This window comes from Leptonychotes weddellii, chromosome 10 (assembly GCF_054177405.1).
Source record: "Leptonychotes weddellii isolate Sample4059 chromosome 10, ASM5417740v2, whole genome shotgun sequence".
Lineage (NCBI taxonomy): Eukaryota > Metazoa > Chordata > Mammalia > Carnivora > Phocidae > Leptonychotes > Leptonychotes weddellii.
Genome location: NC_138378.1, coordinates 75,874,166 through 75,897,834, shown reverse-complemented (window position 1 = coordinate 75,897,834; position 23,669 = coordinate 75,874,166). Strand labels below are relative to the sequence as shown.

The following is a 23,669-nucleotide window of genomic DNA, read 5'->3' as shown; positions in this document are numbered from 1 at the left end:
GGGTGGCTCAGTTGGTTAAGCGACTGCCTTCGGCTCAGGTCATGATCCTGGAGTCCCGGGATCGAGTCCCGCATCGGGCTCCCTGCTCGGCAGGGAGTCTGCTTCTCCCTCTGACCCTCCCCCCTCTCATGTGCTTGCTCTCTCTCATTCTCTCTCTCTCAAATAAATAAATAAAATCTTTAAAAAAAAAAAAAAAAAATATCAGGTAGGGGTTAAGTGGCTACCTTCAGCTCGGGTCATGATCGTAGGGTCCTAAGATAGAGCCCCAGTTGGGCTCCCTGCTCAGCGGGGAGTCTGCTTCTCCCTCTCCTCACCACTTGTGCTCTCTCTCACTATCTCTGTCATTATTTCTGTCTCTCTCTCAAATAAATAAATAAAATCTTATATATATATGTGTGTATATATATATATATATGACTTGAACTTAAAAAATATATCAGGTAGAAGATTTTTTTTTAAGATTTTATTTATTCACTTAAGAGAGAGGGAGAGAGCATGAGCAGGAGGAGGGGCAGAGGGAGAGGGACAAACAGACTCCCCGCTGAGTGGGGAGCCCAATGCAGGGCTCCATCCCAGGACCGTGAGACCATGACCTGAGCTGAAGCAAGATGCTTAACCAACTGAGCCACCCAGGCACCCCAGTTAGAAGATTTTTAACATCACTTCCTTTGGTGCAAAGAAAAAATAAAATAGAATAAAATAGCTTTTTACCCAAATTATCGCTATATACATTTACCTAATGAGAATTTAGTTTCAAATGAATAGTAGCTACGGCATCATTATCTCCTGATTTATAGATCTCTAAAGCAGCCATTATACAAGGCTATTCTTCAATCTGCAGCTGACTTTTTTTCCAGAGATTTTATTTTGCTTTTCAAAGATTTTATTTATTTATTTATTTATTTTTTAAGATTTTATTTATTTATTTGAGACAGAGAGAATGAGAGAGACATAGAGCACATGAGAGGGGGGAGGGTCAGAGGGAGAAGCAGGCTCCCCGCTAAGCAGGGAGCCCGATGCGGGACTCAATCCTGGGACTCCAGGATCATGACCTGAGCGGAAGGCAGTCCTTAACCAACTGAGCCACCCAGGCGCCCTATTTATTTATTTTTAAGATTTATTTATTTATGAGAGAGAAAGAGAGCAGGGAGGAGGGGGAGAAGGAGAGAGAGTCTCAAGCAGACTCCACACTGAGTGCAGAGCCCGAGGTGGGGCTTGATCTCATGACCCTGAGATCAGGACCTGAGCCAAAACCAAGAGCCAAAACCGACCACGCCATGCAGGCGCCCCTCAAAGATTTTATTTTTATTTTTATTTTTTTTAAAGATTTTATTTATTTATTTGACAGAGAGAGAGATAGCGAGAGCAGGAACACAAGCAGGGGGAGTGGGAGAGGGAGAAGCAGGCTTCCCGCCGAGCAGGGAGCCCGATGCGGGGCTTGATCCCAGGACCCTGGGATCATGACCTGAGCCGAAGGCAGACGCTTAACGACTGAGCCACCCAGGCGCCCCCAAAGATTTTATTTTTAAGTAATCTCTATACCCAACATGGGGCTTGAATTCACAACCCGAGATCAAGAGTTACATGCTCTACCAACTGAGTCAGCCAGACACCGCTTCAATTTGCAGTTTAATGTTGATGAAAGACTGCAGACTTACTATGGTTAATAATCTTAAACCCATTAGTATCTCCACAGCTTTTCACTTCGGGTGAAGGATTCTTAAAACAAAACAAAACAAAAACATAGAATCTTCCATTTCACTTAATGTATCTAAATTTCTTTGAATTTCAGCTTATTGCCCTTTTCTGTATAAAATCCTCAGCTTTTTCAATCTTCAGCTAACTGTTGTTTCTGTAAAAAAAGATAAAAGTTACTGAAAAGTTTTTGTTTGTTTTTCCTAGCCTCCGGTCAGCTGTTGGATGAGGCACAAGTGACCTTATCCTTCCAAGACTGGCTGGCCAGCGTCACAGAACGCATCCATCAAACCATGCACTATCAGTTTGATGGTAAGTATTGGTCACCTGACTTGGCTATTGCTGAAAGGAGGAGAAATTAAAGTAACTGTGTTGTAGTTCTTTTTTTTTTTTTTTTTTTAAGATTTTATTTATTTATTTGACAGAGACAGAGATAGTGAGAGCAGGAACACAAGCAAGGGGAGTGGGAGAGGGAGAAGCAGGCTTCCCGCGGAGCAGGGAGCCCGATGCGGGGCTCGATGCCAGGACCCTGGGATCATGACCTGAGCCGAAGGCAGACGCTTAACGACTGAGCCAGCCAGGTGCCCAAGAAAGAGAGAATCTTAAGCAGACACCGCACTGTGCATGGAGCCCGACAGAGGGCTCGATCTCAGGACCCTGAGATCATGACCTGAGCCCAAATCACGAGTCGGAGGCTCAACTGAGCCACCCAGACGCCCCTAAGAGTCACTCTTAAGTTATATCCAGGCAGGTAGTGGTTCTGGATGTTTCCCCTCTGTTGGGGCTAGCCTGTAGGGCAGTTTTTTGTTTTTTATTTTATTTTATTTTATTTTTATTTATTTTTTTTTTTTAAAGATTTTATTTATTTCTTTGACAGAGAGAGACACAGCGAGAGAGGGAACACAAGCAGGGGGAGTGGGAGAGGGAGAAGCAGGCTTCCCGCGGAGCAGGGAGCCCGATGTGGGGCTCGATCCCAGGACCCTGCAATCATGACCTGAGCCGAAGGCAGACACTTAACCGACTGAGCCACCCAGGCACCCCAGTTTTTTGTTTTTTAAAGATTTATCCATTTATTGTAGAGAGGGGGTTGCCGAGGGGCAGAGGGAAAGAGAATCCCAACCAGATGTCCTGCTGAGTGTGGAGCGCAATATGGGGCTCAATCCCATGACCCCAAGATCATGACCTGAGCCAAAACCAAGAGCCAGACACCCAACTGACTGAGCACCCAGGCACCCTGATTTTATTTTATTTTTTAAGTAAGCTCTACACCCACTGTGGAACTTGAACTCATGACCCTGAGATCAGGAGTTGCATGCTCTACCCATGGAGCCAGCCAGACGCCGCCCCCCGCTTGGATAATTTTTAAGGAAAAAGTCTGAACTCTTCTGACCCCTCCCCTGAACACTCTTTCTGCTGACTTTTTGTTGACCCTTGTGTCTTGCAAGTTTCTTTAAGAGGTTTGTTAAGTATTTTCAAACATTGGGCGCCTGGGTGGCTCAGTTGGTTAAGCGACTGCCTTCGGCTCAGGTCATGATCCTGGAGTCCCGGGATCGAGTCCTGCGTCGGGCTCTCTGCTTGGCAGGGAGTCTGCTTCTCCCTCTGACCCTTCCCCTCTCATGCTCTCTCTCTCTCTCATTCTCTCTCTCAAATAAATAAATAAAATCTTTAAAAAAAAAAAGTATTTTCAAACATTTTGCCTGCTTTGAGATCATATTCAGAGAGAAAGGCCAATGCTTATTGGATAAACAGTGTCCTGACTTTGGGGTCTGCAGTGCTCATGGCCCAGACCATCTGAGTGGGAGCTTGCAGTTACTTTGCTTGGACATGAATGCACATAGCAAATGCCTGGGGACAGTGAGCAGGACTGAATCAAGTTTATCTTCTCAACTCAGCCTCATTGTTCTCATTTCATTTCATATACTCTTTAAAGGGAAAGGTCTGGGCTGCAGTGGTGTTTACAAAACAGGGGATTTAAAATTTTATCTTTGGTGGATGACAAGGGCCTGCTGTATTTGTTACAATTATGAGGGATCAAGAGTAGGGCTGGTGACAGTGCTTGACTCATAAAGGTCAATCAAAGCCTTTTGCTTCTGTATAAAGCAGCCTCCGTGGCAGTTTTAGTTATTATTGCCACCCAGTTCCATTTCTTGCACTTCTCCCTACATGTCAGAAAGCCCACTGAGTTTCTCTAAATGAGTTTCTTCTTATTTGCTGTAGGCAAACCAGAGCCACTGGTGTTCCACATTCCTCAGTCCTTTTTCGATGCCCTGCAACAAAGAATATCTATAGGAAGTGCAAAGAAACGGCTTCCCAACTCCACAACAGGTATGGGATTTTTTTCCTCGGGAATAGCAGTAGATGTCTTGACCTTAAAGAATTATGTTTAGAAAAACCATGTGGAATTTTCAGGATTAGGACTTTGAGTCACATGCTCAGAGCATGAAGCCTTAGCCAGTCAGCTCTTGGAATAATGATCACCCTCCTCAAAGGCCCCATACTTATTCCAGTAAGAGGTAATGGAAAGATTCAGAAAGCACAAACCTGGTAAAAGAACAATGAAGTGCAATAAGGGTGCCCACCAAGAAGTTTGATAATTTTTTTAAATTTATTTTATTTTTTAAAAAAGATTTTATTGATTTATTTGAGAGAGACAGAGCATGAGCATGATATTGAGCTGGGAGGAGGGGCAGAGGGGGAGGGAGAAGCAGGTTCTCCGCAGAGCAGGGAGCCCAACTTGGGGCTTGATCCCAGGACCCTGCGATCATGACCTGAGCCGAAGACAGATGCTTAACTGACTGGGCCACCCAGGCATCCTGAAGTTTGATATTTTTAGATATGAACCCATTTCAACAAAAGCATTGCAGGCTCTAATCATTATTTGGGCGGGCTTCTTGTAGGCATACTACAGTATGTATCAAAAACAAAAACTTGTGGTGCCTAGGTGGCTCAGTCGTTAGGCATCTGCCTTTGGCTCGGGTCATGGTCCCAGGGTCGTGGGATTGAGCCCTATATCAGGCTCCCTGCTTTGGAGGAAGCCTGCTTCTCCCTCTCCCACTCCCCCTGCTTGTGTTCCCTCTTTTGCTGTGTATCTGTCAAATAAATAAATAAAATCTTAAAAAGAAAAAAAAAAAAACACTTGTTGGGGTGTCTAGGTGGCTCAGTCGGTTAAGCGCCTGCCTTCGCTCAGGTCATGTTCCCAGGGTCCTGGGATCGAGCCCCACATAAGGCTCCCTGCTCAGCGGGAAGCCTGCTTCTCCCTCTGTCCCTGCTTGTGCTCTCCCTCTCTCGCTGTATCTATCTCTGTCAAATAAATAAATAAAACCTTTAAAAAAATTTTTTTTTGTCTTCACAGCTTATCTATCTGAGGCAGCATTGATTCTTTCTTTCACGTTAAACTTTAGGCCTCCTAATACATTAATTTTAACCCATCCCTTCGCTATTTTTTCAGGCCCTTTGGTGAAACCCTTTAAAACCCTGCAGGCAAGGCAATAGATTGGCAACCACGTTAACTGGCTTAAACTCCATATAATCCTTTTAAGAACTGTAATTTGACCTCTGATATATCTAAAAGTTGTAAGAGATTGTAAGAGGCTATCTTATAATGGAGCCCAGTGTGTGTAGCTGTATCAAAGAAATAAGTTTCTTTTTTTTGTTTGTTTAAGAAATAAGTTTCTAAGGTAGCAAAAATAAATAGTATCTCAAAGAAGCATCAGAGACTTTATTTGGCAGAAATCCATATCATTTATCACATTTTGCCAAAGCCATTATAGATTTGCCTCTAGAATTTCTTTTTCAAAGTGCTGAGATTCTATAAGGAGAGGATAGTACTGCCCTGAACTTTCTAGAAACTGGATAACATATACAATGAAAGAGAATGTTATTTTTTGGTAGTCTAATCATGTTCCCTTTTTACATTGAAGCTTTTGTTCGGAAAGATGCCTTGCCACTGGGAACCTTTTCCAAGTATACCTGGCATATCACTAATATCCTGCAAGTTAAACAAATCTTAGATACCCCAGAGGTAAGAGGGTATTTCTACAATAGTAGGAGGGCAAAGAGGGGAAGAGAGAGAAACAAGTGCAAGAAGTATGTTTGCACCAGTTCTTTGAGTTATAAACACCAAAGAGAATTGCTTTTTCTCATACTAAGAGATTATTCAGAAATATTCATAGCTGTCTGGTGCTATGATTTTAATGGTTATTTCTTATGGCTTGAAGAAGTATCTTAAGTTAGAGTATTCCTTTTCTCTGCCTTTGGGATCAGAAAACAGAGATCATTTTTCTTGTAAATTAAATAATGAACCTCTACTAGCTATGGTGAGCCCTAGATTAACTGGCAGGGAGCTAGAAAGTATATAAATAATTTGAGATGATACACTATTTGTAAAGTCAGTGAACCCAGCACAATTGAATGCTTCTCCGCAAACTGCAATTTAGTCCTCATTAGAGAAATGACCCTTAATTAGTTTGCATTCTTTTTGCAAGGGAAATATTAGACATTTTTAAACATTTTCTTTTTCAAGCAGATCCTGAAAATTTGAGGGTTAATGTAGAAAATTCAGCATAGTATGATTGGATACATTAAGATTAGCTTAATTGCAAAGTGTTGTTACATTCAGGAAAAAAAATAAGTTGTTGGGAAGCTATAGAACTTAATTGTGAGCCCTAGAAAAGGCCTGTGTTAGCACTAAAGACATTTGAGAAACTCTTTAAATGTTGGTGTCACAGAGACAGTTTCTGGCCCAGAGCAGGGGTTCAGGGAGGCACCGTGAGGCGAGGGAAGAGAGCTAAGAATCATGGCGTGTCGGTCTGCTGGCCATTACTTACCTGCATCACCTCATTCAGACTCACAGCCATGCTTTGGTATTAACTGTATTTTGCAGATGAGAAACAGGCCATGAGAAGCTCACCGTGCTGTTTAGTGGCAAAGACCAGTTCAAGTTCTGTCTGGCTCAGTCCCAAGGATGGTGTGAAGCATGCAAGGTGTGAGGTCCGCTACAGGCAGTATCAGTGGGGCTTCCAGGAGGAGAATGATGCTGGCAGAGCGGCAGGGGGAGGAATAAAACGGACTGGAGAGCAAGTCCATGCCAGTGGCCGTTGAATAGCTGTGAAGATGTTAGGGGTTCTGTTCATATATACTTTGGCTGGGGTTCAACTTAAAGTTACAGAAGAAAAAGGAAAGCCGTGAATGATGTAAAGGAGAAAAGGCAGATCAGTTGACAGTGTTTACTTGAAAATACAAGAGGAAGTTTTAATTAATTGGAGTGTACTTAACAAAAAAGAATAAGTAAAAGATCTGTCGTCATCCAAATGTTTGTCTACTTTGAGTTTTTCCTTTCTTATCTTTTCTTGGTATTGTCTCTGTGTCCAGATGCCCTTGGAAATCACTCGGAGTTTTATCCAGAACCGGGATGGGACTTATGAGCTGTTTAAATGCCCTAAAGTGGAAGTAGAGAGCATAGCAGAAACCTATGGTCGTATAGAAAAGCAACCTGTGTTGCGACCCTTGGAACTAAAAACCTTTCTCAAAGTTGGTAAGTGAAATTGTATTTTCAATAGTGCAGCTTCCTTAGAGGGTCAGCTGTGTGCATTGCACTGTCCTAGACTTTGGATCTTGACCTTAAACAAATATTCATTCATCTTGTAAAGGCCATCGTGGAAAAAAGTGTTTTGTGTCTTTTGAAACAATGTGTTTTTGTTTTTTTTTTAAAGATTTTATTTACTTATTTGACAGATAGAGACACAGCGAGAGAGGGAACACAAGCAGGGGGAGTGGGAGAGGGAGAAGCAGGTTTCCCGCCGAGCAGGGAGCCCGATGCGGGGCTTGATCCCAGGTCCCTGGGATCACGACCTGAGCCAAAGGCAGACGCCCAACGACTGAGCCACCCAGGTGCTCCTGAAACAATGCTTTTAAAATAAAATTACAGGGGCGCCTGGGTGGCTCAGTCAGTTAAGCGTCTGACTCTTGATTTCAGCTCAGGTCATGATCTCAGGGTCATGAGATGAAGCCCGGCGTCAAGCTCTGGCTAGGTGTGGAACCTGCTTGGGGTTCTCTTTCTCTCTCTCCCTCTGCCCCTCCTCAACCCCTGCTTGTGCACAGGCTCGCTCTCTCTTTCTTTTTCTCCAAAAAGTAATTAATTTAACTGATTTAAATGACAGGGGGTATCTAGCTGGTTCAGTCGGTGGAGCACATGACTTGATCTTGGAGTTGTAAGTTCAAGTCCCATGTGGGTGTAGAGATTATGTAAAAATAAAGTCTTTAAAAATAAATAGAATAGAATAGAATAAAAGTGGGATGCTTGGGTGGCTCAGTCATTAAGCGTCTGCCTTCGGCTCAGGTCATGATCCCAGGGTCCTGGGATCGAGCCCCGCGTCGGGCTCCCTGCTCCGCGGGAAGCCTGCTGCTCCCTCTCCCACTCCCCCTGCTTGTGCTTTCTCTCTCTCTGACAAATAAATAAAACCTTAAAAAAAAAAAAAGAATAGAATAAAAGTAACACATGTTCATTACAGAGAAGTCATAGATTTCATTATAAAGCATCAAAGAGAAAAATAAACCACCTATAATCCCATGCATCATGGAAGACATCACCATTAGATTTTGGTATCTATCCTTTCAGACTCTCTTCTGTGCATGAAAAGAATTTATAAAGCATGGGATCATACCCCAGCTGCTTTTTTAACATAAAAATACATCATGAACTGCTTTCCATGTCTATTTTCAACATTATTTTTTAACTTTGTTATAAAACATACATAATATAAATTTTTTTAAGTGTATGTATGGTTCTTCGGCATTAAGTACATTTATATTGTGCAACCAGCACCATCATCCATCTCCAGAACTTTGTCTTCCTCCACTGAAACTGTACCCATTAAAGAGTAACTCCCCACTCTCACCTCTCCCCTGGTCCCTGGCAACCACCATTCTACTTTGTGTTTATTAATTTGACTACTTTAGGTACCTCATCTAAATAGAATCATACAGTATTTGTCTTTTCTCTGACTGGCTTTTTTCACTCAGCATAATGTCCTTAAGGTTCATCCATGTTGGAACATGTGTCAAAATTTCTTTCCTTTTTTTTTTTTTTTTTTAAAGTGAGCCCTGTGCCCAACATGGGGCTTGAACTCACGACCCCAAGATCAAGATTTGCACACTGCTGACAGAGCAGCCAGATGCCTAAACTGTATTTGAAAGCTATACTGTATTATTTTTAATTCTGCTAGTGTTTTATATTTTTTCAAAAGCATTTTTTAACCAGAATTTTCCTTTTTTTCTTTTTTAAAGATTTTATTTATGTATTTATTTATTCATTTATTTATTTGAGAGAGAGAGAGAGCAGAAAAGTAGGCAGAGGGAGAAGCAGACTTCCCACTGAGCAGAGAGCTCAACATGGGTTCGATCCCAGGACCCTGGGATCATGACCTGAGCCGAAGGCAGACACTTAACTGACTGAGCCACCCAGGCACCCTGCCTGAAATTTTCTTTTGGATAGGTATACCAGTAATCACTTTTCCTTTCCCTTGATTCTTCTTGTTTTTCTCTTAGTTTGTTGTGGTTTTTTTTTTTTCATTTTTTTTCTTCTTTTTTATTCCTGAACAGAGTAACATCTGTCCATCCTCAAATTTTGGAATGGTACTAATCAGTATTTTTTTCCTTCCTTCCTTCCTTCCTCCCTCCCTCCTTCCCTCCCTCCCCTCTCCTCCCCTCCCCCTGCTTGCTTGCTTTCCCTTTCTTTCTTCCCTTCCTCCCTTCCTCCCTCCCTCCCTTCCTCTATCTCTCTCTTTCTTTGTCTTCAGGCAACACTTCCCCAGATCAAAAGGAGCCAACACCTTTCATCATTGAGTGGATCCCAGATATCCTTCCCCAATCCAAGATTGGCGAGCTGCGGATCAAGTTTGAGTATGGTCACCACCGAAATGGGCATGTTGCAGAGTACCAAGACCAGCGGCCGCCACTGGACCAGCCCTTGGAACTGGCCCCTCTGACCACCATCACTTTCCCTTGAGGCAAAATGAAACAGTCTTTTGCTGCTAAATTTGCACATCCCCACCCCTTGACAATTTTAAATACCTAGTTAGGCATTTAGATGGCCCTGTTCCTTAGTGAACTGCTCTTAGTTAAGATACAAGTTCTCAGCACATTCAAGTGGATTCTTTTGAAGAAAAACTCTTCTTGTAAATGGCCTTTTTGGTGCTGCTGTGTATAATCTTCATTATAAATTAGGTGATATTTCTAGCTAGAATTTTTAAAGAACAAAAAGGAAACCAGCTCACTTTCCTTCTTCAAGGACTCCCATTTAGAGTTTGTTTCAACCTTTTTCTAATTCTCTAAGAAGTAAGCAGCACTCCACCTTACACCAACAGTGTTGGAAAGTTACTAATACCCTGGTTAGGGCAGAATGTTAAGGACCATCCTGACAGAGTTCCAGTCATGCCCTTTTATCCTGTTCTCAAATAAAGCACAGTGTCACTAGTTTTTCCAAAGTATATATCATATTGGCCTGATGATAAAATTATAAACCTTTGGGGAGATTTAAGTAATAGTGAAATAGGAAAAAGAGGTCCATGTGTCAAGGGAATATTGACATTTCAAACTAATGCTTCTAGTTGCTTATTTCATTGATACTTATTTCCTTCTCTAGTCTCAAAAAAGTTTAACAGTAAGATTCAATTCCTATTGCTGAGTTCATTGATCACAGAATGGAGATATTGAAAGACACAGAACTGGAAGCCTGTGTTCAGGGAGAAAAGAAGGGAATGACCATATCCTATATGCCTTACTATGTCCCAGGCACTCTCATATACGTTCCCAATCATTTTTCTCATTTAGTCCTCATTATTCTTTGAATTTAGGCATTACCCCTTCTTTTAAGTTAAAGAGACAGCCTCTCTGAGGTTATCTTGCTGGAAACAGCATTAAAAATAATGTTTCATTTTACTGCAAAGGACATGTTCTTTCTACTTTATCATGTTGCTTTGATATAAATTCCTTGTAATTCATTATCCTTGGGAACACAAGAAAAATCCATATAAAGGAGGCTCTTGGTTTTCTTTTGACGGCAAGTAACAAAACCCCAACTCTAACCAGCTCAGGCAAAAATGGGAATGAATGACTGGTTCAGGGACTCTAAGATAGGGCTGGACAGCTGTCGTGTGGTGGCACTGGGATGTGACTAGGCCTCAGGAACCCTGGAGCCCTTGCCCATGTGACCCATCACTGTCTCTCCTGGGGTTTCACTCACTCTCAGCACCGAGCAGCTCCCTCTGGCCAGAATTCTGACTCCTCTGAGGTGCCTGAAAGTGTGACTTCTCCTTCCACACTAGAGCAGGACTGACTGCTCTGCTCTGTCTCTCATCCAAAGGGCAAAGACCCAGAGGAAAGACTCTAATAGGCATTTTTGGTAAAACGGGGAGCTGGGCCCCTAAGGGGGGGGGGCGGGTAGGCAAATTAAGTGTCTATCCTGTGTGATTGAGGGGCTAGTGTGTGTGGAGCACTCACAATGCTTTAGGCAGTGGTGGAATTCCTTGAAGAGACTCCAGAAAGGTCCACAGAGAACTTAGAACTTGCACTGGGCTTTAAAGGAGAAAGGGTTTGCATAGATAGAAAGAGGAGAAATTAAAATTAGGTGAAGCAGAGCCTGCCTGAAAAGGAAGAACACCTAAGGAAACATAGTGGTTGGCCCATTCAAGAAACCCTTCAACCTGAGTGCTTTGAGGACGGTAGTCACAGCTTTTGGACCAAGACAGATCTGTGAGTGACAAGCAATGCCTGGGTCTAGCAGTACTTGACTATAGCCACAGGGACGAGAAGCACAATCGAGGCCATAAAACACATGGCTGGGACAAATGATCCACCCAAAGAGGTGCACACTCAAGTGCTAAGGTCTTCACCCAGGACCACCCCAGCCCACCATCACAGCCCATCAAAATCTGGAATAGGGTTCAGAGTTACGGTGACTCTGTTTTATAACTTGACATCCTCTCTAACAGGTCAAGCATGGGCCTAGGAGTACCAACCAATGGGACTGCTGCACCCACTCTCAACATCCAGACACCTCTGGGACACCACCAGTATTGACCTCATTTCAGACTTACCCCACACTACCACTACAGAGTGATCCTAGATACTTCCACCAGGAAAGGGCTCTTCAAACCCCGCACCCACCTGCCTCCCTACCCATCCACACTTGCACCTGCTATCCATTGTACACCTCCATTAGTCATAGGAATCTCCCATCCCTGGGAGATGGCTGTTCAGCTGCTGCCTTTCAACACTGCAGCCACCATTTGTATTCTGGAGTGAACAGCTCAAAATCCTCCATGTTCACATAGCCACCTATTTACTGCACAGACTGATCATCCTTAGACTGAGTAAATTAAAAGGTCTAAGAGGGATGCTGCCTTAACTTCTCCAGACAACGTGGCTGCACCCCTAATGTGGGCACCATGAGAACAACTTGCTACTCATCCGCCTGGAACACTTTGGTTCTAACCCGTCTTGTCCCTGCTTCTACTAGAACTGCTGTCATCTTAGCAGCTTGCTAGCTTAGAGGAGTAGTAATAGGCCACTCAGAGACCTGAAAATCTGACTCCAAGAACCACCCACCTGAGCGAAAGTCTGTAGGCCTGCCACCTGGCTCTCTCAAGGTACCAGATGTCATCAGCCCTATGGCCTTCTCGGCCCAGCAATTTCCAGTCACAGAAGTCCATCCTGTCTTTCACGGATTCCTGTTATGTTCGGTCTGCCAATAACCTGTGCTTCCCTCCAGCCCACATGTGCACACACATGCACACACACCACACACACTCCAGCCCCCTGCATGAGTAGGTGGCCCCTAGCTCTGGCCACTTACAGAATGCAACCTGTGTATGTCAAATAAGAGGCACTGTTCTGTCAGCGTCTGGTTCCCCCGTCAGGGCCCAGAACTTGCCCTCTGCTAGAATAACCCAAGGAAATCCCACTGTATCTGCTGAAGGTGAGAGAATGGGCAGGGATTGCTCTCCTCCAGCACTCTGAATGACCTGGACCCTCTCAAGTATGTGTCACATATAACACAGAAAAGCCAACCACAGAGAAAAACCTTACCCATTAACCTATTTCTCTTTTTTTATCTCCCAGATTCTGATTTCCTAGTTTTCTTCCTTTGCATTTTGTGATATTTTCTGATACTCCTTATTGGATGCTTTTTTTTTAAGTTTTTTTTTTTTTTTAAGATTTTATTTATTTATCTGAGACAGAGAGAGCATGAGAGGGGGGAGAGTCAGAGGGAGAAGCAGACTCCCCTTTGAGCGGGGAGCCCAATGTGGGACTCCATCCCAGGACTCCAGAATCACGACCTGAGCCGAAGGCAGTTGCTTAACCAACTGAGCCACCCAGGCACCCAAGGTTTTTTTTTTTTTTTTAAGTAATCTCTACACTCCACTTGGGGCTCCAACTTACAACCCCAAGATCAAGAGTTGCATGCTCTACCAGCTGAGCCAACCAGGCACCCCTTGGATGCTTTTTTTTAACCCTTCTTCCAGACCTTCTTCCTCCCTGTCTGTCTGCCCTCCCACCATCCAGCTCTGCAAGTTCACGTCTTTCTACCATCCCACCTGCCTCACCAAGGGAGCAGGATGCCTTGTTCGACAATAGTGCTTTAACATGCATAGGCATCACCCAGAGATCTAGTTAGAATACGTATTCCCATTCAGAAGTTCTAGGGTGGGGTCCAAGATTCTGCATTTGTGTCACCAAGCTGGATGCAGAAAGTACAGGACTGCAGAGATGCAGCTGGACTCCAGACTGCACTTTGAGCAGCAAGACCTAATGCCTGACTTGGTACTGGACTCCCACTGCTCACTGCCACTAATGGGAGAGGGCAGTGCTGGAGGTCGGTGACACCTAGCAATCAGTGGTGGCTGCTAGAGCACCAGCTAACATGCACCTAAGTGCTTCAAGGCAGTGTGTTAGTGTGAGCTGCTTTATGGCACGCTCCCACGAAGTTGCTCCAACGCATGGAGCCACTAGCCTGACTCCTCCGAACTGGTTCCAACTCGACAGTTACAGAAGTATAAAGTCTGTAACCACACACATTCCCTGCGCGGTTTTTCTCCATTCTCCCCAGCACCACTTTTTCATTGTTCTCTCCACACCATCTGGTTCAGAATTTAAGCCCTGGGTTCAAACCCGGACTCTGCCACCCACTATTAACTGTGCGACCTTGGGCAGGTTATTCAGCCCCATGGTCCGGTGTCCTCATCTGGATGATGTGCATACTAAATAAGATACTGTGTGTGGAAATCCTCATTAAATACTAGCTATTACCCTTTCGCCTATTGTTTGCACTTCTCTTCCTCTTCTACCATTTTTTTCTAACAGCCTTGAGGCTCGTATGGTGCTTTTCTGTTTAATGTAACAGAAAGGCTGGAAGTAAATATGAAGGGGGAGGGTGTGGTGCTAGTATTCATACTGTACATATCTTTCCCCCTTTTTTTTTCAAATTTTCTATGACGAACAATATAACTTTGATAAGTTCGAAAACGGCAAGGTTATACTCTTAAAAGAACGGGCATAAAGACGACTCCACACTCCACAGAATGGTGGAAGAGAAAGAGAAAGACGCCCCAGCGCCGCGGGCAGGGTCTGGTCACGCGGCGGCTACCCCCTGCCCCCTCCACCGCGAGATGACGTCAGTCACGTTCTCCTCCCGCCCGCGCCTCCGCTTCCGGCCGGTTTGGCAGCTCGCTCTTCCACCAGGCGGCGCCGCAGCACGCTCTGTTGCCGACGCCTCTGCGCAGCCTCGCTGGCGCCCGGGACACGTCACCACCTTCGCGTCTTTTCTGGAGAGCGCGGGAAGGCGAGTGTGCAGGAGGGTGGTGACGACACTGGGGTTCCCCGCGTGGCTCGCGGGGGCGGGGCCGGAGTCGGGGACGTGGCGCGCGCGGGGATGGAGAGGGGAGGAGGTGGCGCCGCGCGCCGGCTGACTGGACCACGCCCGCCTCGTGACCCACTGTGAGGCCGAGCGGCTGCAAACGTGCTGACGAGGCGGGCTGGGCTGGGCTGGGCTGGGAGCGGTGCCGGGCCCAGCGCGGGGCCCTTCCGCTGTCGTTCTTCGGCCCGGGCCTCTCTAGACCCGCCTTTGGGCTGGGCACCGACTTTCTGGCAACTCGGGGCAGCGGAGTGGACACGGGCACGTGGGTCCGGGCCGCACCCGAGCTGCAGACCGCGCGGCTCTCTGGGGAAGGTGGAGTCGCGCCCTCCCTGCCGCGGCTCAGGCTGTCCTCCTCCCCCGCCTCCTAATTCTGGCCAGCCCTCACTTGTGCTGGTCCTGCCAGCGGGGGAGAGAGGAAGAACGTGGGCTCGGCAAGGAGGCGTGGGTTTGAATCCCGGCCCGCCTCTTACTCCGCCTTGAGGGAGTCCTACGGTTCCCTCCGAATGTCGGTTTTGTGCTTTGTAAAATACCGAGCGTACCGTCCACTTAACAGATGTATTCGTCTGCCCCTAGCAAGGGTAGATGATGATCAGTCAAAACATAAAAATTAATTTCCACTTTTTGCCACCCAGGCATTAATCCCTGGGTGCCCTTAAAAGACTGTGTAGTTCCGTGTACCGGTTTTTAAGAGACAGAGCTTCCCTTTTCTTAGTATGAGCTCGACAGTCTGCCCAGTGGCTTTGGAAGGCAAGGGGCAAAGGGCTCATCCATGACCTAATGAGTTGAACCTGGGGCCTAATCAGAATTTAAGGAGGGGTGAGTTAACTGGAATTTTCCCTGGGCCCTAGCCCCTGTGAAACTACTTAATGAGGAACCACAGGATTTCCTGCTGGAAGCCGTCTGCCGCGCACACTGCCTTGGGGCACCCTTCAGTTGTCTTTCTCCTATTGCTGTGCCTTCTCAGAATCTTTCATCTCATATTACGTTGCTGTGGCCAAGTCATTTTTTCCTGGGATGGCCTGATCCCTGGGGACATGCAAGCCTCCAGTAGCTTATAGGAGGCTGGTCTGAGTAAACAGAATGCAACACTATCTCCTGGAAGGAGGAACACTTACGTATCCCGAAGTGCTTATTTAGCATGTGTCACAGATTGTATTAGGTTTTTCACACAAGTTACCCTATCATTCGACTTCCACAACCTGTCCTGTGAGCTAGGTGGAATTATCATCCCTTTACATAGAAGAGGAAACTATGGTTCAGCAGGTTAAATAACATGCCTCATATCTTACAGCAAGGATATGGTAGAGCCAGTGTGTTTGGAGACCATACTAAGGTTTGGCTGCATGGCTCTGGCAAGAAAGAGACAGTGCCTGGTCAGCCTTTCTCTAGGGTATGTGATGCTCAGGACCATCCTAGAGGGTATGACTGAAGACATATTACACTGTGGGCTTCACCTCCATATCCCCACTCTCTGGCCACCCCTGCCATTTGTATGAAAACAAAACCAGGTTAAGTTACAGATAAAGGGCAGCATTTGTGGCTCCAAAAGACGGAAGGGGCAGCTTCCCCCTACTTTGCCTTAGTCATGTGTTAATGGAAGGACTCCTGTATATCAGACTTGGGCCTTTTTTTAGCACTGCCTGGCAGGAGCCACTTCTCCTTGCACCTGCTGCTTCTACAAACCATTACTCATTTGCCAGTCAGCAATGCAAAAGGCAGAAATGTGGTGCCTGTGTAATTTGGATCCTGTGTACCTCAGGGAGGATGGCTGTGTTCTCTGTATTATGTTGTGAGAATGGCAGCCTGTACCCACTGCTGAGGCTGTATGTGGAACTGCAAGAGACAAGAGAAAGGCAACAAAGGCAGAAGTCCTCTCTTCATTTTCATTTTTTTTAATCTTGAACTTGGCTAGTGCAAAAGATAGAGAAATTCCCAGGATAAGGCAAGCTAATATGGACTCTGGTATTTTGAAGTAGGTCCTTAAAACCCAGGGCTTTGTAAGGAAATACTCCTTGGTTTTGAGCAATGCAGGTAGTTTCTGCTCAAGAGAGCAGATGAGCCTATTTGACCCAGGGCCACTTTGAATAGGCAGTTTTTTTTTTTTTCTTCCTGTTTGCTGCCAAAGCAGTCCTTTATGTCCTGACTCATAGACATAGTTCTTGAAACCTACAAGACAGGTGCTTATAGTCTAATTGGAGAAATTTCTTCTGTTTTGCCTAATAAAGCCTGCACACCTAAGTGACAGGAAATAAGTTTGCCTTCAGCCCAGTAAAAATCACATGTAATGGATGATTAGCTAACCCGGAACGTAAACCTTGAGGTTCTAAATTTATTGCCTGAAAGTTTGAGGACACCCCAAATGCTGATTAGATGACTCAGAGCAATCTCAGGAAGGAAGGGCTGGAAAGTGGTTGTAATTTAGGTTAAGTCTAATCAATTGTGTTATAAAGCATTTTGGAGACCTGAACACAAGGGGTTTGGCCATCCTTGGAAGCATAGAAGTAAGCCCCAGCACTGGAAGGGCAGGGCAGGTCTTGCCTAAGGGGAATTGAGCTCCATGATTTCCTTAGACTGCTCTTGTAGCAGGGAAGAGAGGCCTTGCCCTAAAGGAGAGATGTAACTTCAGGTTAGTTACTTTTGTTCTAAATTCCACATCTTTTTTAAAGATTTTATTTATTTGAGAAAGAGAGCACAAGCTGGGGAAGGGGCAGAGGGAGGGAGAAGGAGAAGCAGATTGCCTGCTGAGCAGGGAGCCTGATGGCGGGGCTCGATCTCAGGACCCTGGGATCATGATCTGAGTTGAAGGCAGATGCTTAACTGACTGAGCCACCCAGGTGTCCCCTAAGTTCCACATTTACCAAGCAATCTTAAGACCATGAGGAAAAGATCAGCCAGTCAGGTCAATTAAAGCATTCCAGTCACTTAGAATGTCTGCTATTCTTTGTGTGAATCTGTATGTTGATTGGCATTTGGTTTATATGTCCCTTGGCTTCTGTGTGAGCTTAGTTTATAGTGTTTGAGAGATGGGTCCCCTTGCAGTGGACCAGCCTGAAAGTGTAAGGCCCAGATCTGGGTTCTTGTTTTAATTCAGCAAGGTAAATACTGCCTCATGGGGACCTGTGGGAAAAGGGTAGGAGGTGGGGGAGCAAGGGCAGGAAGCCAGCTTTGCCAAGGAAATACTACCCTTGTCTTAATTGTTGACCTTCCTGTTGCAGTCACATCCAGGAAAATTATCAGCACAAGGCAGAAAGTGCTAAATTGTAGTTGAGTGATACAAGCATTGAGTGCTGTGGATTTGGAGGAAGGTGAGATTACTGTGGGAGGTTAAAGGATGGTGCCCCAAGAAGGTCGGTAAGACTTGCCAAGTGGATGTGATTTCAGCCGCTGGAGATATCAGAGGTGGAGAAGTACCCACTCCCACTTTAGTGAAGTTACCCTCCAGGGCTGACGTAAAATATGCGGTCACCTGATCCCTTAGCTGTTAAGCCAAAGGAAAAACATTGTGGCAGGAGAGGGAGTGGTAGGCCCCAGAGAAAACGAAGGAAAAATCAGCTGTTCATTCAACAATTTGTTTATTCAACATTTATTGAGTACCATGTGCCAGGCACTGAGCTGGGTTCTGTGGATACAGAAATGAACAAAAACAGAAGCACTACCTTCAAAAAGTTAATAGTCCAGTGAGGAAAGAGAGAGAGAAAGACTATGAAAGGAAGGAAGGAAAGGAGAGGGAAGGAGGGAGGGAGGAAGGGTGGTATAGTATGTCAGATGTGCTATGGAGAAAATTAAAACAAGGGGTGGGGAGGTAGGAGGATATGCTGAGGTGTTTTCCTCTCAATTTAAGTGAATTATTTGCAAGTTAATATAGAGGTACAAGGACACACAGTCTTTGATCATTTTTTATGAGCTGGTAGGTGACGAGGTTGTGACCCAGGGGATAGAGTTTGTCTGTGAATATGACTCACTGCCTGGGAAGAAATAAGTCAGGATCTCTGAGTGGAGCATTTTCTTCTAAAAGCCAGAAAAGCCAGGTGTGATGACAGAGGAAAATGGAATTGTACCCTAGACCTCTAAATATAAACACTATGGTTCTAAGAAGCACCTTCTCTGTTACTTTTCCTGGCCAGGGGGTAGGGACTGGGGAGTGGGGAGGAGAGGAAGTCAGGCCTTGAGATGGGTGGCCACATGGCTGTGGACTATGCTGAGACTCCATGTGTTTCCTTAGGAGGGTCCCTGTTCACGGGTGCAGGCATGGGTGAGAGTGAAACCTGCCCACCTGGTGCTCCACGGCACTATTTTTCTGAACCAAGAATTTCGGAACTGTAAAGTTCATCGTACTGCTTGGTACCAGAGATGAAATTGGAACACAAAAAATTGGCATTCTGAAGACAGACTAGTAGAAGGTAGTATAAGTTTGTGGTTGAGGAAGGAAAGATCAAATGTGGGGCAGTGTGAGTACTAGCGTTAACAGGTAGTACCCACCAGAACAAGGCAGAGAGATGTACAGCAGGCCCTCAAAAGTCTGCACGAACCTGCAAGACTTCAGAGTCTGTGGTCACCTACATTCTCTTTGAAGCTGGGGAAATGGGGGTGGAGGCGAGGCTGGTAGCTGAACTTGGCTCAGTAATTTACATTCCTGGTTTCACCTACCACTTTATGTGGTAAGGCTTGTACCCCAAGTTTGTAAAATCTTATAAATTTGGTCCAAGGCTGTTTAAGACAGGGTCCTGTCTGCTCAGAATCTGTGCATGAGGCTTTCCCCAGGCCAGATCCCTTGAATCAGTTCATGTCCCCATATTCCCATGCTCTTCCTCCCTGGAAAACAAAAACAAAAAAAACCTACCTCTCAGTAATTGGAATAGGTGATTTTTCATACCTGCTTTTGAATTCTCCTTGCAAGCTGACAGATCTCTGGGAGCCTCAAGGACACAATCTGGCAGTTTCGCATCTGTCGGTTATCTTATATTTTTCAGTCGCAAAACTGTGTTTCAAGCCAGGATGTCCTGACAGGAAACCTGAGAGTAATAAAATGCTCCTTCTTCCTGCTGATGTGTTGTGTGGATATGTAGAAGCCACAATGGTGCAGTAGCTTCTTGCTGCTTTTTATATTCTGTGGTGCACATTATCCTCAACCTGGTTGGGATTTTCCTCTGAGAATAAACTAATGCAGAATGAATCTCGTGGTATCACTCCTGATGATACTGTTCATGTGTAATAAGGAGTGGGCATGAAGTCCATGGGGCCTTTGGCTCGGCGTTCCTAGCAAATTTAAAAATGCTCGATGGCAGTGTTTTGGCCCAGCACCCTCCAGAGGTATGTGGTATGGTTCTAGACACCTGAATCCTTGCCAAGCTCGGCGTCGCTGAAAATGACTTGCTTTTAGACTCCCATTTGATTTAAGCAGAACCTTTCATTGGACACATCTGGCATGCATACATCTCAAATTTCCTGCACATTAGCGAAAGAATTCTAGCTAATGAAAGCTGGAAACTGAAAGCTATGACATTGTTATGACTAAATTAACACCCTGAAAGGTTAATGAATCTTACGTGGATTACATTACCTAGAGTTTGACCTCTGGCTGTGATCTTTGCAATATAAAAAGCTATTTCCCCAAAACTTTAAAAAAGGGAGAGGCAGGAGAAAGCCATTCCTATAAATCTTATTTCTGACACACACAGCTAACAAACGAAAACGTCCACAACTCAGTGATATAATTGATACCTTGCAAATGGATTTAAAGAACAAAACTAATGAGTCCAGACACATTTATGAATTGACGGTGTCCTAACAGGATTATTAGAGATGACCAGGAGCTGGGTCTCCTGTTTGTTTCTGTCCCCAGCACAGGGCCTCACATAGCCATGGATACATATTAGGTGTCGATTAACAGTCATGGAATTACTAACTGGAAATTTACTGGGGCTCTCTGCACTGTTAGACTCCACACACAAATAGACCTGCCCTGTGGGATCCTTAGCAAGAGCAGATATTTTATGAGAGCTGTCACTCGAGTTGATTGGCTAGACAAAGTGAAACCAAGGGATTGTGTTTTTAAACCAAATATATTTACTCTGCTAAATTTTACAACTGGAATGTTCTCCTTTGGGTGGGGAGTTGTACAAAATGACCTCTAATTTGAGGTTTGTAGATTTAGGAAAATACAGATTTTTTTAAGGCACTGAGATGAACCCAGCAGGGTGAGCTGGCAGGAAGTCAGACTGCGGTCCTTGCCTATGAAGATGACACAGGCCAAGGGAGAGAAGGAAAACAAGGCCACCAGAGCTAGTAAAGCATTTTGCAAAGTTTTGCAGAGCTTTTCAGGTTTTTCTGGAAAAAGGAAGAAAAGAGAGTAAAGGGCAGTGAGGATTGGTTAACAGCTGGCTTCAGAAATGCTGACAAGTCGATTTGCCTACTGGTTTTATTTTTCTAAGTTAGGGATAAGGAAAGAGAGTGTGGTTGGCCTGGCGCTGCTTGCTGGCAAGGCAGTCTCCCCTGGGCTGTGTGCTGATGCTGTTGTTAGAGCCACTGGAGGAGGAAGGAGACGCAGCCTGCCCTCCAAGGATGTCTAAGGGGTGTGGGAGAGTAGAAAAGACAGGAGCTTTGTTTTATTTTATTTTGCTTTTAAAATGTTTATATGTATTTACTTTCTGAATAGGTAATTCATCTACGTGCTTCAAAACTAAAAAAATATAAAAAGGCATAGAATGAAAAGTCTCTGGCCTGTTCCTAGGCCCCATCTGCCCATTTCCCCCACTTCAAATAGATAACCCTGTATTTAGGTTTTTGCTTATCCCTCTAATGTTGTTTTTATGTATATACAAGCTGGAATAAAGATATACTCCTCTTTATTCCATTTTAACTTCGATGGTACCATGTTATACACATCTTCTGCATCTTGTTGGGTTTTCCCCCCCACCACTTAACACTGTATTTTTGAAACATTTCCTTATCAGTAATAGAGCATTGTCATTTTTATTTTTATGGCTATAGAGTTTTACAGTATACGGTTATGCTATAATTTTACTGGTTCCCACTGAGGGATATTTAGGTTATTTCAAATTACAAATTAGGGCATGGACTTTAAAGACACATGTGCTTTTGGGGTGCCTGGGTGGCTCAGTTGGTTAAGCGACTGCCTTCGGCTCAGGTCATGATCCTGGAGTCCCAGGATCCAGTCCCGCAGCGGGCTCCCTGCCCAGCGGGGAGTCTGCTTCTCCCTCTGATCGTCTCCCCTCTCATGTGCTCTCTTTCTCTCTCTCTCTCAAATAAATAAAATCTTAAAAAAAAAAAAAAAAAAGACAGATGTGCTTTCAAATCCCAGTCCTGATGTTAACTAGGTGATTGACTTTGGGCCTCATTGCCTCATCTGTAAAATGGGAATTATTTTATATTTTTATTACCTGTCCCATACATTGCTGTGAAAGATTAAGTAATATAATATACGGTGAACTTGAGAGATAGTAGGTAGGTGCTCAGTAAAAACAATATACCTTGCAACTGGGCATACTAGAATATATTCTTGAAAAAGAAGATATTTTGATTGCTCCTACTGAAATAGAGCAATCATATACATTTAAATACATTTTTTTCAGAATCAGTGCATGTTTGTTGTTTTAAAAAGTCCAGATAAGTAAAAAGAAAAATATAAATTGCTTATAATCTTATCACTCAAAAAAAATTACTGCTAACTTTTGATCTCTGTCTTTCTAGTTATTTCTCTAACCAAAGGTGCATATAACAAATTCTCAATGGAATGGTACTGTACGTGCTATTTTGTAACCTGTCTTCTTAGTTAACAGTGCATTGCAATCCTATTTCCATGTCATAAAATATTTTTCTCATTGTTTTAAATGACTGTATAGCATTTTATCTTATGGATATACAGTAATTTATTAACAGTTCTCTCTGGATAGGGGTGCCTGAGTGGCTCAGTCAGTTACCATCTGCCCCAGCTCAGGTTGTGATCCCCACATTGGGCTCTCCGCTCAGCAGCGACTCTGCTTCTCTCTCTCCCTCTGTGATCTCTCTCTTTCACTCTCTCTCAAATAAATAAATCTTTAAAAAAAAAAATTCTCTGGGGGAGCCTGGGTGGCTCAGTTGGTTAAGCGACTGCCTTCGGCGCAGGTCATGATCCTGGAGTCCCGGGATCAAGTCCCGCATCCGGGCTCCCTGCTCAGCAGGGAGTCTGCTTCTCCCTCTGACCCTCTTCCCTACTCATGCTCTCTCTCTATCATTCTCTCTCTCTCAATAAATAAATAAAAATCTTTAAAAAAAAAATTCTCTCTGGGTAGACATTTTTATTCATAAATATTTAATCTTTCTGGAATTAATTTTGATACCAACTTTTTTTTTTTAAGATTTTATTTATTTGACAGAGAGAGACACAGCGAGAGAGGGAACACAAGCAGGGGGAGTGGGAGAGGGAGAAGCAGGCTTCCTGCCTAGCAGGGAGCCCGATGTTGGGCTCGATCCCAGGACCCTGGGATCAGGACCTGAGCTGAAGGCAGACGCTTAACGACTGAGCCACCCAGGCACCCCAGCCCAAACTTCTTTATTGAATAAGCATCTTTACCCTAGCCATTCAAATTACCATTTTATTTTTATTTATTTATTTTTAAGGGTTTTATTTATTTGAGAGAGCAGGAGGAGGGGCAGAGGGAGAGGGAGAAGCCGACTCTCCACTGAGCGGGGAACCCCCCCAACTCCCAGTGTGGGGCTTGATCCTAGGACTCTGGGATCATGACCCGAGCCAAAGGCGGACGCTCAACTGACTGAGCCACCCAGGTGTCCCTTGAAATACTGTTTTAATCATATTCTAAATCTTTATAAATGTATAGGTAGATTTGATTTTAGACTTTGTGAACTGGCTTCTTTATGCTTAAATAGTAATCACAATTTCATTAAAATACATTTAAATATCTAGTGGTACAAGTCCTTTTCATTACAATTCTGTTTTTCAAGAATGCTTTGGCCAGGGGCGCCTGGCTGGCTCAGTTGTTAAGCGTCTGCCTTCAGCTCAGGTCATGATCCCAGGGTGCTGGATCGAGCCCTGCATCGGGCT

At 44.5% G+C, this 23,669-nt stretch overlaps 1 protein-coding gene and 1 long non-coding RNA gene across 5 annotated transcripts in view; one reads left to right on the top strand and one right to left on the bottom strand.

The window, feature by feature from the left end:
- Window positions 1-10,728, top strand: part of C10H2orf42 (chromosome 10 C2orf42 homolog) — a 27,929-nt gene extending 17,201 nt beyond the window's left edge. For all 4 annotated transcript variants that reach the window (XM_081833631.1, XM_081833629.1, XM_081833632.1 and 1 more), the window contains 5 exons: window positions 1,903-2,007; window positions 3,913-4,020; window positions 5,616-5,716; window positions 7,066-7,228; window positions 9,492-10,728. In XM_081833631.1, the coding sequence (XP_081689757.1) occupies window positions 1,903-2,007; window positions 3,913-4,020; window positions 5,616-5,716; window positions 7,066-7,228; window positions 9,492-9,700 (686 nt within the window). In that variant the 3' untranslated portion in view covers window positions 9,701-10,728. The remainder of the gene's footprint in view (window positions 1-1,902; window positions 2,008-3,912; window positions 4,021-5,615; window positions 5,717-7,065; window positions 7,229-9,491) is intronic.
- A 7,435-nt stretch (window positions 10,729-18,163) lies between these two features.
- Window positions 18,164-23,669, bottom strand: part of LOC145723919 (uncharacterized) — a 15,718-nt gene continuing 10,212 nt past the window's right edge. Inside the window, exon 2 of the long non-coding RNA XR_014149339.1 lies at window positions 18,164-19,420. This is a non-coding gene — a long non-coding RNA (uncharacterized LOC145723919). The remainder of the gene's footprint in view (window positions 19,421-23,669) is intronic.